The sequence below is a fragment of the Neoarius graeffei genome, chromosome 23 (assembly GCF_027579695.1).
Source record: "Neoarius graeffei isolate fNeoGra1 chromosome 23, fNeoGra1.pri, whole genome shotgun sequence".
Lineage (NCBI taxonomy): Eukaryota > Metazoa > Chordata > Actinopteri > Siluriformes > Ariidae > Neoarius > Neoarius graeffei.
In genome coordinates, this window is record NC_083591.1 from 41,395,841 (window position 1) to 41,414,783 (window position 18,943).

At 41.0% G+C, this 18,943-nt stretch overlaps 1 protein-coding gene across 3 annotated transcripts in view; it reads left to right on the top strand.

Moving 5' to 3' along the window:
* LOC132871732 (piezo-type mechanosensitive ion channel component 2) overlaps positions 1-18,943 on the top strand; it is a 217,232-nt gene that overhangs the window by 21,265 nt on the left and 177,024 nt on the right. For all 3 annotated transcript variants that reach the window (XM_060906188.1, XM_060906189.1, XM_060906190.1), the window contains exon 2: positions 235-330. In XM_060906188.1, coding sequence (XP_060762171.1) covers positions 235-330 — 96 coding nt within the window. The remainder of the gene's footprint in view (positions 1-234; positions 331-18,943) is intronic.

The window sequence follows — 18,943 nt, forward strand, 5'->3', positions numbered from 1 at the left end:
CTTCTATATATAGCTTGTATATAGTGTATATAGCTTGCAACATTTATTGCGCAAGATGGCCCACTTTAGATTGTTCCTTCTGGACTAGATGGGGCCAGATTGAGCTACGCCGTCATTAATGGCCTCGTTTCCATTAATTTGTCACTAATCTGTATGTATTGCATTTACAGGTTATGTGAAACCTCTTATAACCATGTGTCTGGTTTTGTGTGTTTGTGTCCCATCTCTCTGTAGCATGCCTCTTCAGGTACAACTGGCTCTCCTTCGTCTACCTCATCTACCTCCTCCTCATCCCGCTGTTCCCCGAGCCCTCCAGCATAACTATGCAGAGTAAGAGCGACTTTAATTCATGACTATTGTCACGAATCCAATGCTGGGATGAAATCTGTCTCAACCTGGGTACTAAGTGGTCGGTTAAAAGAAACCAATGGGTTTAAAAATGTGAACGTTATTGAGGTTGTATATAAAGAAAAGTGCTGCGTCTACCTTTAATACAGGACTGGAAAGCAGGATTTATTGCTGAGAGTGTTTAAAGAGACTATATCTAACAGAAAAGATTGTATTGTTTATACCACGGTGCTATTAAATGTTTGAAGTTGATTGGTTAGAATGTGTCGATTAAGTAATGAATTACACTTGGTACATCATGCAAGTGGAAATAATATACTTCCTTGAGGGGACTAATGCTGCACTTTTTTTTTTTAGTTAGATTTAATGTTGTTGAATATCCACCTACGGTACATTTATATTAACGGCATTTGGCAGGCCCCCTTATTCAGAGTGTCTTATGGAAGTAATAGGACATTTCATTCGACAGTTATACAACTGAGCAGTTGAGAGTTAAGGGCCAGCTGGCGGTGATGGGATTTGAACACATGATCTTCCAATTCTCACCTATATTATAACTGTGATAAACGGTTACTCTCTCTGTCTCTCAGCACCATGACTGTTACAAAGCCTTTACGACCAAGACTCCTATAAACGTTAAATAAATGTCTCCTCACAAAAAAATGCCACCACAATAAAGATTATAGGTTTTACATTTACATTTTTGAATTTGTTTATTATAGAATTAGTCTGAGATTATTTTGAGCTTCCTCCATGCTAGTCACTGCGAATGAGCTGTTATTATAGAAGCAATAATGTATTCCAGGTTTCCTACAGGTCATGGAATATCATGGAATTTTAAAAAGACATGGAAAGTAAGGGGATTTGATCCTTATTTTAGGCCAAGTCATGATATTTTGTTTGTAGCATGTTTCGATTTAATTGCCATTTATCACAATGTGATATTTTCCATGCAGTATTTTTTTTCCATCAGGTTATTTCACTATGTTTAAGCAGTGGAAAAAATTAAGTTTTCTGTGAACTAGTAAATAAAGCTTGCAAATTGATGGATTTAAAACACTACGACTGGGCTTTGTCTGCTCAGCACAAAGGCAGCCTTTTTGGTCTTATTTAGTTCAAGAGAGTCCGGTGACGGAATTACGACAGCTGATTTATAACCTAAGTGTTAACAGTGTTAACATTAACTTGCTTCCACAACATTAAATGTAGCTATAAATGGTTAAAAGTGACATGTAGTTTAATAATGAATTCAGATTTGTAATCATTGGCAACTTGCTGTGGTGTAAGAGGAATGCACCACTTCAGCTGCTGTTAATGGAAAATAATACATTGCACGCTGCTGACAGTAACTCAGCTTTGCTCTGGCCAGCATTTCACCACCCTGCTGTTGATTATTTTCCTATAACAGCAGACACTATCATGATTTAATCCTTATTTAAATGTAACATGTTGTGTATTTATTCAATAATTTCTGACCTGCCCCATTTTGTCGTCATGCCCTTCCTATTCATATCAGTAACAGTGTAACTGGATATGTAGATACTAATACCTACCAGAAAATATGTTTTAGGCTGAAGAGAAAAGGATTAAAACACTTCTCTTCATTCACACACTCACTCATGAATGATTAGAATTCGAACAACATAAGTCATTTCAGCAAACATCCATTTTCCGTAACTGCTTATCCTGTGCAGGGTCACAGGCAAACTGGAGCCTATCCATACATGTCAACCTTTGGTCAATCAAACCTGTATAACCAAACTCCAAAATCCGTATTTCCCTTACAAAATCCGTATAAGATCTCATCTCATCTCATTATCTGTAGCCGCTTTATCCTGTTCTACAGGGTCGCAGGCAAGCTGGAGCCTATCCCAGCTGACTACGGGCGAAAGGCGGGGTACACCCTGGACAAGTCGCCAGGTCATCACAGGGCTGACACATAGACACAGACAACCATTCACACTCACATTCACACCTACGGTCAATTTAGAGTCACCAGTTAACCTAACCTGCATGTCTTTGGACTGTGGGGGAAACCGGAGCACCCGGAGGAAACCCACGCGGACACGGGGAGAACATGCAAACTCCACACAGAAAGGCCCTCGCCGGCCCCGGGGCTCGAACCCAGGACCTTCTTGCTGTGAGGCGACAGCGCTAACCACTACACCACCGTGCCGCCCCCGTATAAGATGCAAATTAAAATAATTTACCTAAAATTTGAATGATAATTAACAATTATATATCCAAGTTACTTTTTATTCAATATTAATAACAATAAACCTTCAGAATGAATACAAAGCTCCAATGTTTGACAAAAACACAAAGTGTCACTCTAATGTTCTGAATTGTACTCCATGACAGCTTTTTTAGCACTCTGCACCAATACCTCACTAGGCTGCATGTCACAGCAAGTGTCTGTTGCCCCTTTTCCACCAAAGCAGTTCCAGGGCTGGTTCGGGGCCAGTGCTTAGTTTGGAACCGGGTTTTCTGTTTCCACTGACAAAGAACTGGCTCTGGGGCCAGAAAAACCGGTTCCAGGCTAGCACCAACTCTCTGCTGGGCCAGAGGAAAGAACCGCTTACGTCAGCGCGGGGGCGGAGTTGTTAAGACCAACAACAATAACAAGACCGCGAAAGATCGCCATTTTTAAGCGACGAGAAGCAGCAGCTGTACAAACGCGAAGTCATCCATTATTATTATTATTATTGTTGTTGCTGCTGCTTCTTCTGTGTTGTTTTTGCTTCGATATTCGCGCCAAGGTTTATGCAAACGTAGCGACGTAACTGACGTATCAGCGACGTAATGACGTATACAGCGACGTAACTGACGTATACAGCGACGTAATGACGTGTCTCCACTTAGCACCACGAGCGATGGAAAAGCAAACTGGTTCTCAGCTGGCTCGCAAGTTGAACGAGTTGTGAACCAGCACCAGCACTGGCTCCGAACCAGCCCTGGAACTGATTTGGTGGAAAAGGGGTATGTGTTGATCTTGCCGGAGTGCCCATTCAGAATCTTTTCAGTCGCTAGTGAAAGTCGCTCAGGTGGAAATACGCGTTTCAAACAAAATACTTCCCGGTTGGCGGGATTCTCGCAATGCGGTGTGCGCATGATCAAAACTGGAACGAAGTCTCGCTATCACAAGATAACGCGTGATTTCATAAGACTCTTTACTGGCTGTTTGTGCTTTCTGTGGTGTACAGTACGTTTGTAAATGTTATGCGCTCTTTTATCATCGTGGGAATTGATTATAGCTCTCAATAAATATTGAAGTTTTTTTAAAGAACCCGTATAACTTTATTTGTACGCCCGTATTCTACGTTTATTGAATCAAATCCGTATAAAATACGGACATTCCGTATAGGTTGACATGTATGCCTATCCCAGCTGACTATGGGCAAAAGGCTGTGTATAACCTGGACAATTCGCCAGATCATCGCAGGGCTGACATGCAGAGACAAACAACCATTCACACTCCTGGTCAATTTAGAGCCACCAACTAACCTAACCTGCATGTTTTTGGACTGTGAGGGAAAACCAGAGTACCTGAAGGAAACCCACGCAGACAAAATGCAAACTCCACACAGAAAGGCCCCCGTCGGCTACTGGACTCAAACCCAGAACCTTCTTGGTGTGAGGCAGCGGTGCTAACCACTACACCACTGTGCCGCCCTTTCAGCAAACATTGTCTTTTGTATTACAGACAAATTTAATATAGAGTAGATAGATGATAGCAGCTGAAGCCCTCAGCCATGGAGGAACAGTGTGTCCTGATGAAAGACGCTGTACTCAGATGGGTCAGCGGAAGGGCAGGGAAATCACTGCATTAGCTCTCATAGCTTCAGGAGATCGACAGGCGGATCGAGCGTGGATGGAAGCTCTCAATTTACCGGTCGATCTACGTTCCGACTCTCACCTATGGTCATGAGCTTTGGGTAATGACCGAAAGAACAAGATTGCGGATACAAGTGGGCGAAATGAGTTTCCTTCACAGGGTGGCTGGGCGCTCCCTTAGAGATAGGGTGAGAAGCACAGTCACTCGGTAGGAGCTCGGCGTAGAGCTGCTGCTCCTCCACATCGAGAGGAATCAGCTGAGGTGGCTCAGGCATCTCTTTCAGATGCCTCCTGGACGCCTCCCTGGGGAGGTGTTCCAGGCATGTCCCCCCGGGAGGAGGCCCCGGGGAAGACCCAGGACACGCTGGAGGGACTATGTCTCTCGGCTGGCCTGGGAACGCCTCGGTGTTCTTCCCGAGGAGCTGGCCGAGGTGTCTGGGGAAAGGGAACTTTGGGCTTCCATGCTCAGACTGCTGCCTCCGCGACCCAGCCCCGGATAAAGCGGAAGAAGACGAGACGAGCTTCAGGAGAAAGAAGGAGGAGAGCAGGTTCTAAAGTGGACCACTTACACCCTCATCAATAGTTAAAGAGACCTGCCCTTATTGTAAAGGAAATGTGCTTCCTGCATGGTGTTCCACAGATCTCTGAAGTCTGGGATAGATGTATAACTAAGTACTGGCCCAACTGACAACAGATAAATGACTAGACACGCTGTAGATACAGCAGATGGTTCAACAGACTTACGGACTGATAGAAATAATTGATTTCTTCTGGGGAAATTTGAGAAGCTGGATTATCAATATTCGAACCAGGGTTTGTTATTGTATGCATTGCCTTTTCATTAAGGCTTCCACTAGGCTTCAGTAGGTTACGTGAATGGTTGTTTTGGTGCCAGTGCGCCAATGCTGGAAAAAACGGGGAGGAGCACTGGTGTACGTGGTTAGAGTGCGAGTGAAACCAGCCACTTTATTAGGAACACCCACCCACCTGCTGTTTGATGCAGTTCTCTAATCAGCCGATCCCTTGACAGCAGCACGATGCATCAAATCATGCAGATACAAATCAAGGGCTTCAGTTAATGTTCACAATGTTCAAACATCAGAATGGGAAAAATCGTGATCTCAAAGTGTGACTTTCTTTCACTGTGGCATGGGTGTTGGTTTGAGCCGGATGGACTGCTGGTTTGAGTATTTCAGAAACTGTTGATCTCTTGTGGTTTTCACACACAACAGTATCTAGAGTTTACACAGAACGGTGCGACAAACAGAAAACACTGAGTGAGCGACAGTTCTGTGGGTGGAAACAAACGCCTTGTTGATAAGAAAGAGAGGTCAGAGGAAAATAGCCAGATTGGTTCAAGCTGCCAGGAAGGATATAGCAACTCATAGCAACTCTTTACAACCATAGTGAGCAGAAAAGCATCTCAGCATGCAACAGCAGAAGACCACATTAGGTTTCACTTCTGCAGCCAAGAACAGGAATCTTAGAATCAAGAACAAGTTCCTATTAAAGTGGCCAGTGAGTTAAGGAAATCTGGTGCTCAGGCCTGACGTAATAACTGTTCACGCGTTCTTTTGACCTTCTAGCTGGAAGACACTAGAAGGTCAAAGGAACCTTTATACCCGTGTCGACCCGTGATCGACACGAGTATAAACAGCAATGTGTCTCGGCTTTCCTTTTGTAATCTGATCATCCAAGACACATTTTAAAACCGAGTGTAAACAAGGCCATACTGTCTGTCTGTTTGTCCCTTTATGCACACATACTTCAAAATGCCACTTAAGAAAGCCAAAGTTAGAGGATGGAAACAGAATCGGAGATAGATATACAGCATAAACATGTTTCTTTCAAATGATAACTTAATTTCAAACACAGTATTTCAACAGCATTAACCCTTTGATGCAAAACATATGCACACCCCTTCTAATGCACAACATGGGTCAAAAATGACCCGCATTCATTTTCCAGGTTATTTCATGCTGACTGAGTTTTTCTTTGCTCTATCTTTTGAAATCAATTTATTTTATGATTGAATATTCCAAGTATTCTTTAAATATCTTGTTTTTAATTACCACAAATCATTAATTTAATTTTTTTTCTTTCCTACTTTATGAGCAAAAATACTTTTTATATTACTACACATGGGTCATCCAAGTGCGATTTAAAATTAAATGTCTTAATACTATAATAATAATTTGTTTCAAGTAATTACTTTAGCAGTGAATGGGGCCAGTTATTTATTTATTAACTATGTAGTTAGCTAAGCCAACTACAATAAAATTAGCTAACTAAAGTAGAATATGTCAACAGCTCGGTAGCTAATAGTAATTACTTGTAACTTTCTGACAAGTAATCGACTCACTCTCAAGGTAACCTAAACATAGTCAATTTTTTTCTAAGGTAATGTTAGAACAATTGAAAAACATTACTTACATGTATTAGATGGGCAAAGGGCGCTGTGCTGAGCTGTGAAATGTCTGACACAAGCACAATTCACAGTTCCCACCAAACGCTGGAGTAAATGCATGCGGGTCGTTTCTGACCCATGTGTGTAAACTTGATGTAGAATTACAAAAGCTGTGCTTGTTCATAACTTAAGAAAGGAAAAATAAGAACGATGATTTGTGCTAAACAAAAACAAGATATTTACTGCATATTTGGAAAAGTAAATGACAAAATGAATTTATTTCAAAAGTATATCATAGAAACACTCAGCCATACATGAAATAACCTGGAAAATGAATGCAGGTCGTTTTTGACCCATGTTGTGCATTAGAAGGGTAGTGATACAAAAAGGGGTTTTATTCAAAAAGTAAGAAAGGAAAAACTAAAATAAGGAGGTATGATGATCAAAAACAAGTTAATTGAGGAATACCTTGAATACTGAATGATGGAATTAACTTATTGCAAAGATATAGAAGATAAAAACTCAGCCGGGTCACTTTTGACCCATGTTTTGCATCAAAGGGTTTAATATCAGTGACTCAAGAATGTCAGTCACTACACTATTAAAAGTACTTGTGAAAATTATTATTTTTTTAAAGTTATTGTGCAAGAATCACTTGTAAGAGAAATATTATTATGCATGCCAAATTTAAGAACAATGCTTAGAGCAGATCTATGTGTATATCTACCCATGAAGACGGATTTTATTCTATTTTATTCTGTTTATTCCTCTTTGTCAGAACCTTGTGATGTGAAACCATTGTTGAAACACAAGTAACGTTTATAAGTTTATAAGCATGGCATTTCTGATCGTTATATTCCAGGGTGAGCCACGCCATATGGATTAGACTGGAGTTTTAACAATATGGCAAGTGGTTTCAGTTAGAAAATGAATTCTTGGCATCATGGAATAAGTGGGATTTTTCTCCCCCTAATTTTCCAAATTTCAGTTTTTAAACCTGGAATGATGAATTCTTTCAGATACATGGATGTGTTCCAATGTACATCCTTCCTTAAATTTTGTTTACAAGAACTTGGGTAATCACAAATTAGGGATCGACCGATGTGTTTTTTTCAGGGCCGATACCGATTATTATGGAATTGGGATGCCGATAACCGATATGTGCAACCGATAAATGTAAACATTATAATTCACATGAAATTAAACATAGCACACACTGACACAGACCTTCATATCCATGAAATGTATGTTTAATTGTAAAATTGAACATGAAATTTTGTGCAGGGAGATGCCAGCAGCATTTGTACAATAAAGTCAAACATTAGTTAGAATAAAATGAGAAATAAAATAATAAAATAAATATTCACCAATAAAAAAAAAATCACTCCCTACTATATTACAGCTCACCATTTTCAGTGGAAAATAAATGAAAATACACTCTGGATTCTTTTACACTAAGAACTAAGTAAGACTTACCAACTTCAAGTAGTTTTTAAATAACAAATCAAGTGTAGGGAGCTGCCTGCAGCATTTTTTAAAAAGTAAAATCAAACATAAAGTAGGCTATCACTCCCTATTATGTAACAACTTAACAAGTAACCATCTACATTCTAATGCTTTTAATGCCCAAGCCTAATATTCCCAATTTAGGAGGATTATATTGTAGTGAAGGAAGCATTACATGTAGTTTCAGCGAGACTAGTTGGTTGTAGGCTAATTCAAGTGCTTCCTTCCGTAAGCTAAGTTTGCCTGGCTACACAGATGCAAATGGACAATTTTAACGAGTAGTAGATGAAGAATGTAAACATATAATGATGTTGTGCTTTTGCAACTTGTGTGTTTGTGACTTATTGCGGCAAAAGCAGCATGTCCTTACCTTGAAGTGGGATCTGCTTCTGCCCGAGTGCCCATACGGCCACCTTGAACAGTTCACAGCGTTTAGCTACGCGTGTTGATTGGCTGTATCCCTTGTGCTGCTTCTGCCCGAGTGCCCGTACGGCCGCCTTGAAACAGTTCACAGCATTTAGCTACGCGTGTCGATTGGCTATATCTCTTGTGCCAAACAAATCAGATGTTGTGGTGGGCAGGACCGTGTTCTTGAACTCAGAGAGGCGAGTGCAGGAAAGGACGTGCAGTGACAGTCGCGTTAGGAACGAAATGGCTGCAAAAAGGCATGTTATCAGCATATCGGTGGAAATTATGGCCGATACCGATAACCCTAAAAAATGCAGAATATCGGCCCGATATATCGGCCAGGCCGATTATCGGTCGACCCCTATCACAGATGATTGTTCATGTGTTCATGACAGGGATGGGGGGGGAGTGCAGCAATAGTGCTTTTCTACAGTCTGATAAACACGACGACAGTGTCTTGCAAAAGTATTCATCCACCTTTCTGTTTGTCCTGTTTTGTCACATTACAAACTGGAATTCAGAAAAAATAGCAGAGAATTTAGGGCCATGTGGCCCTAAATTCATTAATTGTTCATTTAAAAAAAGAAAAAAACCTAATAAAATTGGAAGGCTGTGATTCGAATCCAGTAGTTTTCGGTCCACTAAACAAGTGTCAGGGAAAATCCTTTTTACGACCTAAGCTTGAAAAGTCTGAAAGGCCGTCTACCTTTAATGAAAGTCAGACATGGACAGAACGAGGACATAGGAGAGGAAAAGGTTTTGGGCGTGTAGTTTAAAATGGTATCAAACAACAGAACACGAAACACAACGGTATGTTTTTACATGTACTTTTAATTAGACATGCAGTATGCACTCACCATCTACTTTAATAGGAACACCTGTACACCTGCTTATTTATTTATGCAGTTATACAATCAGTCAATCATGTGGCAGCAGCGTAGTGCATAAAATCATAGAGATACAAGTTCAGAGTGTGAAATAATATTTGCATCAAACATCAGAATGAAGAAAAAGTATGATCTCTGTGACTTTTACTTGGTGCCAGATGAGCTGGTTTGAGGATTTCAGAAACTGCTGATCTCCTGGGGTTTTCACACATGACAGTCTCTAGAGTTTACGCAGAATGGTGCAAAAAACAAAAAACACTGAGTGAGAGATGATTATGTGAGAGAAAATGCCTTGTTGATAAGAGGGATCAGAGGAAAATAGCCAGATTGGTTTGAGCTAGGGCGGCATGGTGGTGTAGTGGTTAGCACTGTCGCCTCACAGTAAGAAGGTCCTGGGTTCAAGCCCAGCAGCCAACGAGGGCCTTTCTGTGTGGAGTTTGCATGTTCTCCCTGTGTCTGTGTGGGTTTCCTCCGGGTGCTCTGGTTTCCCCTACAGTCCAAAGACATGCAGGTTAGGATAACTGGTGACTCTAAATTGACTGAAGATGTGAGTGTGAATGGTTGTTTGTCTTTGTGTCAGCCCTCCAGTGACCTGGTGACTTGTCCAGGGTGTACCCCGCCTCTCGCCCATAGTCAGATGATGGATGGATGGATGGATGGATGGTTTGAGCTACCATAGGAATATATTATCTCAAATAATCACTCTTTACAACCGTGGTAAGCAGAAAAGCATCTCAATGCACAAAACATTGATCCTTGAGGTGGATGGGTTACAACAGCAGAAGACCATTTTGGGTTCCAGTCCTGTCAGCCAAGAACAAGAATCTGAGGCTGTCATGGGCACAAACTGGACAGCTGGTTAGATATCTGAATAAATGAACAGGGTTTCCCATTAAAGTGACCAATGAGTGTATGTTGAAAAGGGAAAGACGAGGCTACATGCAATAAATTAAATAATTTGATTCCATATTTTGTATCTCTCTCTGATATTTTAAAGTGCATATTCTGGACCAATTTCGTTTTTTTATATGAAAGTATGTCCCTTTACACACTCATCCAGAAGGGTAATTTTGCATAAGGCCATCTGTCTACAGCAGAAAAAAATAAAATAACAAAACACGTCTGGAAAAATCCCAAGGGAGTCTGGAGCCAGATTGATCCAGATTCGTGACGTCACATGTGGATCCGCCAGCAGGCTGAGAGACAAACACAGGAACACCTAATTTAGAGTATAGTCTCTCTTATTTCTTACCCTGGCAACAGTCAACCTGTGAATTACCGATTTTCTTGGTCTTTTTCTCGGCTCTGCTTGGTCCTCGGCTTCGAGGGCCTCAGTGGATGCGGCACTTTGCCTTCTGTCAGGGGAGACGAACACGGCTGGCTCCTTAGGTGACGCTGACACAGATGGAGATGGTGTTGCTTTGGGCATTCTAACAGATGGAACTGACTGCCAGCAGGCTGCGCGAGCTTTGCATGGTTTCAGTGCACAGCCTGTGTAGACCAAGCGCTCCCATTTCTCTCTCATTGTCCGGTCTTTTGGGAAACGATGAGTACTAATCCCATCAAGATTGGTGTTGCTACAGCCTCCTACGATACATCTGTTAACCATTTTAATAATTACGCGATAATGTTGAAGAAATTTTCAGAAAACCACCAGGTCGTTTTCTCATAAACAAACCAGCACTGACGTAGGATTCAGAAGGAGGCGTCCTGCACACGATGTCATGAAAATCAATGTTTCCTGGGAAATCCAAATGCCAAGTTTTTTCAGAGGCGGACCAATTCGCCTCAAATGGCTTGATTTCAACTGAATTTTTCTGGTATTGTGCAAGGTAAAAAAATTACAGAGAATGCAAAATGTGACAGATATTTGACCAAAGTTTAATATAAAATAGGAGAATTGCTCCTGAATTTACCCGTGATATGCACTTTAAATATTTGTATGCTCAGGTCAGAAATGTTTAAAAGCCTACCACTTTAATATATTTATAACATAAGAGTGACAATGTATTTAACAGCAACACACCTCATTAGCTGCCAGCCCATGTACAACTCGATTTCATGGAATAACTGTTTTATTCTATCCACATTCACTGGATTTTGAGAAACAGAGCATGTTTATTTTTATTTTTCGCAAATTCGATAAATAAAAACTTTATACAAAACGTCCGACAAAATCATTTCCGCTTAGAATATAAACAAACTGGCGAAATGACAGGAGCAATACGTGAAAAAATGCTATAATAATAATAATAATAATAATAATAATAATAATAATAATAATTCTTGAAAAATAAAAAAGATACATTCTTACCATCAAATACTTTTATTCCATATTTTGTTGCTTTTTTTTAAATGATTTTTTGGAGTTTAGTTTTCGGGTTGAGTTTTTATTTCGTCCTCGGTTGGTTCAGTAACGCACCGCCATTTTGTTTTTCTCTACTCACAGTATATGAGCTGATAGCCTAGTAGTAGAGTAGCCAATCAGAGCACGTGATTGCTCATATCCAGTGAATGTGGACAGAATAATTATTATTATAACTCATTCAGGGCTGCATTCAGAGTTCAAAAGTTATGTCAATATTAAAATGGAGAACATTACACATAATCAAATTGGGGTTATGTAGCAGCATAGACTTTCTGGACTGCTCATTCAAATTATGCATATTACCTGCATGTAGTTCATGCCTACAAGGTTGCCAGATCTTGAGTTGAGGTGCCTGATATGCGGTTTTCAATAGCATCGAGACCACCGCTTTTAAAAACAAACGACTGTCTCTAATTTTGAAAAGAATTGGCGAAATAGATAGAAAATGCAAAAAAGCAAGAGACTGTTTTTAAAATAAAGTCTATTATGATAACATGAATTAGAATATGGAAAACATTGAAATGAACATCTAAGAAGAGTCTATACAAGTCCAGTATATTGCTCCATGAATAGTCCTAGCTGTAATATCACATTAATCACTGCAAATCTGATCTGATTTGACTAATTTGTATTCCTCGTTCATTAGTAGATTATAAAATAGGAATTGATCCAGCATGTCCTATTATTTTGCTTTATTTTTTTTTTATATTGTGCAGCTAAATCAAGGTCATGAAATGTTAAGGTTTGAAATGTAGGCTATTATATTCCACTTTTTATTCACTATTTAAATAATATTGGTTGGTGTTGAGTGGTATATCAGATATATTCCATTCAGCTAGCATGGAATATATCTAATATACCACAAAAAAGCCAGCCAATATTATTTAAATAGTGAATAAAAAGTTCTTTTCCCTCAATTCTTCACCGATTTTCATTTTTGGCAGGAAGGTAGGTCTGCCTGGGGTGCATATGACTTCTACCCAAATTTGCATAATTGCAATTAATAATGAAGATATGGAGTAATTAAGCCCTAACAAGCAGTTTCCACACAAATTGCTTCTTCTCCCTCAATTCTTCACTGATTTTGATTCTTTTTGGCATGAAGGTGGGGGTACGTAGGGTGCTTAATTGTAGATTAACAGATTAATTAATTAACAGATTTGCTTAATTGTAATTATTAATGAAGTTATGGACTAATTAAGCCTTAATGAGCATTTCAACAAAAATTGCTTCTTCTCTGTCAATTCCTCGCCATTTTGGATTCTTTCTGGCAAATAGGTCAGTATTCCTAGAGTGTATATAACTTCTATATATAGCTTGCAACATTTATTGCGCAAGGTGGCCCACTTTAGATCGTTCCTTCTGGACTAGACTGGGCCGGAGTGAGCTACACCATCATCGACGGTCTTGTTATATATATCCATCCATCCATTATCTGTAGCCACTTTATCCTGTTCTACAGGGTCGCAGGCAAGCTGGAGCCTATCCCAGCTGACTATGGGCGAGAGGCGGGGTACACCCTGGACAAGTCGCCAGATCATCGCAGGGCTGACACAGAGACAAACAACCATGCACACTCACATTCACACCTACGGTCAATTTAGAGCCACCAGTTAACCTAACCTGCATGTCTTTGGACTGTGGGGGAAACCGGCGCACCCCGAGGAAACCCACACAGACACGGGGAGAACATGCAAACTCCGCACAGAAAGGCCCTCGTCGACTGCTGGGCTCGAACCCCAGACCTTCTTGCTATGAGGCGACAGTGCTAACCACTACACCACCGTGCCGCCCTTCTTATATATATATATATATATATATATACACACATTCCTGTCAGGTGTTCAACGTGTCTTTCTCTTTAAAATTCTCTCAAAATTTTTTGTATTTAATGAAGCAAACCTGGCGGCCATGTTCGTTTACAAATTGTCACAGACGCTCACTAGCGTGGCAGTTTGACGTCTCCAACGTGACGTCATGTTGTCTTGACAACCATGCAATATCGTAAACCATATTCAACGTTCATTCTCTATTGGATAGAGTGATGTAATACACGTAGGATAAGCGATATGCTAACAGTATTGCATGCTATCAAACTATATGAATGAAACCCGCTAGAAGGGAATAGAACACTTTTTTTATTCCATCGAAAAAGTGTCCTGTATGTATAATAATTTGACATGTTGAATGAATAAAATAATGCTAATATTTTATTAATTCAATGTGCTCTTCTGTGAAGAAAGCATGCTTGAAGGATAAGCTGATCCAGAACTTATCTGCTACTCTTCTAACTCACTTAATTCATAATTTATGCATAAACAATTCAATCCAGTGTTTCTTATGAAAGTGATGTCTTCTCTAAAGTCCTGTAGACTAAAAGGATAAAAGTATTAATTAACATTTATATTCATATATGTAATATTAGCCTCAAATGGCATTCCATAGTCTTTTGACGATGAATATTCACAGCCCAAAGCATGCAGTACAATTCAGCATGAATATTCATACTGTGGTTACATCAAACTGTAGGATAGGACAGTGATGTCAAATAGATCTCTTTATCCCACAAATAAAACGAGTCTTATCTGCGCTTTTAAAGCTTATGACCACAGGCAGATTAGGCTGTCACATCTGTTTAATGCAGTTGAAGCCTCAGGGAAATTCAGCAGAATAAAACAGTACCTGATTACGAGAAGTGAATGAATTCAGATCTGAGCGTGCAATCATACAGACACAAATAGCACATGGGAACATTTTATCATCGTGCTTCCCACTGACCAACAAACACTACAACAAAACAATTCCAGTGACGTAGCCTGTATATTATTTGTAGAGATTATAACACAGTAGGTGAAAAGATAATGAAATACTAATTGGACTCAAAAAACATAAACGTTAAAGGTAGACTGCCTTTCAGATTTTTCAAGTTTAGGTCATAAAAAGAATTTTCCGTTACACCCAATTATTTTTGTTTAGTGGACCGAAAGCTACTTAATTCGAATCACAGACTTCCAATTTTATTTAATTTATTTTTTAATAGAACAATTAATGAATTTAGGCCCACATGACTCTAAATTCTCTGCTATTTTTTCCTGCTTCACCATGACCCAATTCAAGATACTCCGTCATGGATCACGTGCTGGGCTTTCCCCGTTCGCGCAAGGCATTGTGGGATACAAATTTGAAACAGGAGAGAAAAATGGAGGACGTGAATGAAACATGGAAGCCTGATTACAGTAACGGAAAGCGGGAAGAAAAGACGTTATGTTGCGAAGGAAAGGAAACGCAGGACCAAACTAATAAATGTCGGCGGTCAGCGAGCACCTCGGTGTGATCAGCTGTTCGTTTAGCGACAGAATGATGTAACTTTCAGTGCACGGTCAAGGTAAACCTGTAGATGGCAGAAATGCAACACTGGATGCCAGCTGCCGTAAAACCCAGAAGAAGAAGAAAAAGAAGTGGAAGAAGAAGAAGAAGGTAAACCTGCGCATGCGCATACGGACTTCCTCTGTCTGCTTGACTGTGTGAAGTGAGTGATTTTATGCACATTATTTGCTCGGGAATCCGCTCAAATTAAATAACTTCCCAGCCACAGAATGGCCTGGGTTTTTTTTTTTTAGATATTACAGAAATAAGCATACACTACCGTTCAAAAGTTTGGGGTCACTTTGAAATGTCCTTATTTTTGAAAGAAAAGCACTGTTCTCTTCAATGAAGATCACTTTAAACTAATCAGAAATCCGCTCTATACATCGCTAATGTGGTAAATGACTATTCTAGCTGCAAATGTCTGGTTTTTGGTGCAATATCTCCATAGGTGTATAGAGGCCCATTTCCAGCAACTCTCACTCCAGTGTTCTAATGGTACAATGTGTTTGCTCATTGCCTCAGAAGGCTAATGGATGATTAGAAAACCCTTGTACAATCATGTTAGCACAGCTGAAAACAGTTGAGCTCTTTAGAGAAGCTATAAAACTGACCTTCCTTTGAGCAGATTGAGTTTCTGGAGCATCACATTTGTGGGGTCGATTAAATGGTCAAAATGGCCAGAAAAATGTCTTGACTATATTTTCTATTCATTTTACAACTTATGGTGGTAAATAAAAGTGTGACTTTTCATGGAAAACACAAAATTGTCTGGGTGACCCCAAACTTTTGAACGGTAGTGTATATCACAATGACCAAATTTCAGAGCGAACTAAATTTCACCGATTTTATGAAATCAAAAAGCCGTCTAGCTTTAATTGTTAAAAAAGCTATTGATATTGATATATTGTGACATACAGTATATCTCTCATATTATTGAATGGAATTAATTTCTTACACGTTAAAGTTAAATACATAATTGCTATCCAAAATTATTGGCACTCTTTCTGAAAAAGGCTTGTTCTGTATGGAGGATCGGACCAACATATTATTGTGTTTGGAAAGAAAATTATACAATGTCCCTGTATGTTTGATCACAGAATGGTATTTATGCTTCATGTTATTCTTTACCCCAGGATGCTTGAATTTTCTGTCCTGATTGGTCAGAAGGTGTGAATTATGGATGTATAACAGCATGCCTTGGGCACTAGTACCGGCTGTAACATGAGCCACAGGTTAATATTAATGCTCTTGTTGTAATGTGTTATTGTTTGTATCGTAACTGATCACACACAGGGACTTGCAGATAGCAGACACGCTACATAATTTCGATTCTTAATAAATAGGTAGATCATTAGACAGATTTATTAAGGTAAAATTACATGCAAGTAGGACAATATACGAATGTACACTACCGTTCAAAAGTTTGGGGTCAACCAGACAATTTTGTGTTTTCCATGAAAAGTCACACTTTTATTTACCGCCATAAGTTGTAAAATGAATAGAAAATATAGTCAAGACGGTGGCACGGTGGTGTAGTGGTTAGCGCTGTCGCCTCACAGCAAGAAGGTCCTGGGTTCGAGCCCCGGGGCCGGCGAGGGCCTTTCTGTGTGGAGTTTGCATGTTCTCCCCGTGTCCACGTGGGTTTCCTTCGGCTGCTCCGGTTTCCCCCACAGTCCAAAGACATGCAGGTTAGGTTAACTGGTGACTCTAAATTGACCGTGAATGTGAGTGTGAATGGTTGTCTGTGTCTATGTGTCAGCCCTGTGATGACCTGGCGACTTGTCCAGGGTGTACCCCGCCTTTCGCCCGTAGTCAGCTGGGATAGGCTCCAGCTTGCCTGCGACCCTGTAGAAGGATAAAGCGGCTAGAGATAATGAGATGAGATGAGAAATATAGTCAAGACATTTTTCTGGCCATTTTGAGCATTTAATCAACCCCACAAATGTGATGCTCCAGAAACTCAATCTGCTCAAAGGAAGGTCAGTTTTATAGCTTCTCTAAAGAGCTAAACTGTTTTCAGCTGTGCTAACATGATTGTACAAGGGTTTTCTAATCATCCATTAGCCTTCTGAGGCAATGAGCAAACACATTGTACCATTAGAACACTGGAGTGAGAGTTGCTGGAAATGGGCCTCTATACACCTATGGAGATATTGCACCAAAAACCAGACATTTGCAGCTAGAATAGTCATTTACCGCATTAGCAATGTATAGAGTGGATTTCTGATTAGTTTAAAGTGATCTTCATTGAAAAGGACAGTGCTTTTCTTTCAAAAATAAGGACATTTCAAAGTGACCCCAAACTTTTGAACGGTAGTGTGTTAGGGTTTTGCTGGGATTCGAACCTGGTTCGTTGGTGTGATAATCCAGCAAACCCCCACTAGGCCACCAGGGGGATGACTCAAATGCAGAGGCGTGAGGCGGAAGTAGAAAAAGAATCAAAAGGTTTATTTAAACTATATACACTATATACAGGGCAAAACAAAAGACAAAAAAAAACCAAAGAGTATAATCCAAAAGAAAAGCAAAGTGCAAAAATACAAAAGCTAAGAAGATCAAAAAACACAGTACAAAGGAAACTGGAGATAAACATAACAGCACAAAGACTCCGTGACAAGAGGACTGAACTCAGGGGTATAAATAGACAAACTAATTAAGGACACAGGTGAAGATGATTAGGCAATTAACACAAACACAAAACACAGGAACAGTGGCGGCCTCTAGAGGCCAAAATAAACACGACATGAAAAGGAAATAACAGCGGCCTCTAGAGGCCAAAACAGTCCTAGTCCTAACAGGACCCCCCCCCCTAGGAGCGTCTCCTGACGTTCCCAGGGCGATCCGGATGGGCCGAATGGAAGTCCCGACATAGTTCTTTATCAAGGACATCCCGAGCAGGAACCCAGCAGCGCTCCTCAGGACCATAGCCCTCCCAGTCCACCAGATATTGCAACCCGCCGCGGACCCGGCGGGAGTCAAGCAGGCGATTCACAGTGAACACAGTCTGCCCCTGGAAGATGCGGGGGGGTGGGGGGTTCCTAGGGGCAGGGGCATACGTAGATGTCAGTACGGGCCGTAACAGGGAAACATGGAAAGTGGGGTTGATCCTCAGAGTCCGGGGCAACTGGAGCCGGTAGGAGACAGGGTTCACCCTGCGCACCACCTTGAAGGGGCCAATGTAGCGAGGAGCAAGCTTGCGGTTCTCCACCCGCAGTGGAAGGTCCTTAGTGGACAGCCAAACACGCTGCCCAGGGCGGAAAGCGTGTGCAGGTCTTCTATGGCGGTTGGCCTGAGTCTGGTTGGTTCTGGAGGTCTGTATGAGGGTCTTCCTGACCTTGCTCCAGGTCTTGCGACACCGTCTCACATATTGGTTGACCGAGGGCACCCCCGCGTCCTCCTCCTGGTCCGGGAACAGAGGTGGCTGGAACCCGAATTGGCACTGGAATGGCGACAGCTTGGTGGCCGATGACTGCAGGGTGTTGTGGGCGTACTCCGCCCATGGCAGCCAGGTGCTCCACGATGTCGGGTTATCCATAGCCAGGCCTCGCAGGGTGGTTTCCAGGTCCTGGTTGAGCCTCTCCGTCTGACCATTGGACTGTGGGTGAAACCCAGAGGAGAGACTGGCAGTGGCTCCGATGACCTTGCAGAACCCGTGCCACACTCGGGAGGAGAACTGGGGCCCTCGGTCTGAGACGATGTCCTGTGGAAGACCAAAGACTCGGAAGACATGATTAAACAAAAGTTTCGCAGTTTCAAGAGCAGAGGGGAGTTTGCACAGTGGTATGAAGCGGCAGGCCTTGGAGAATCTGTCAACTA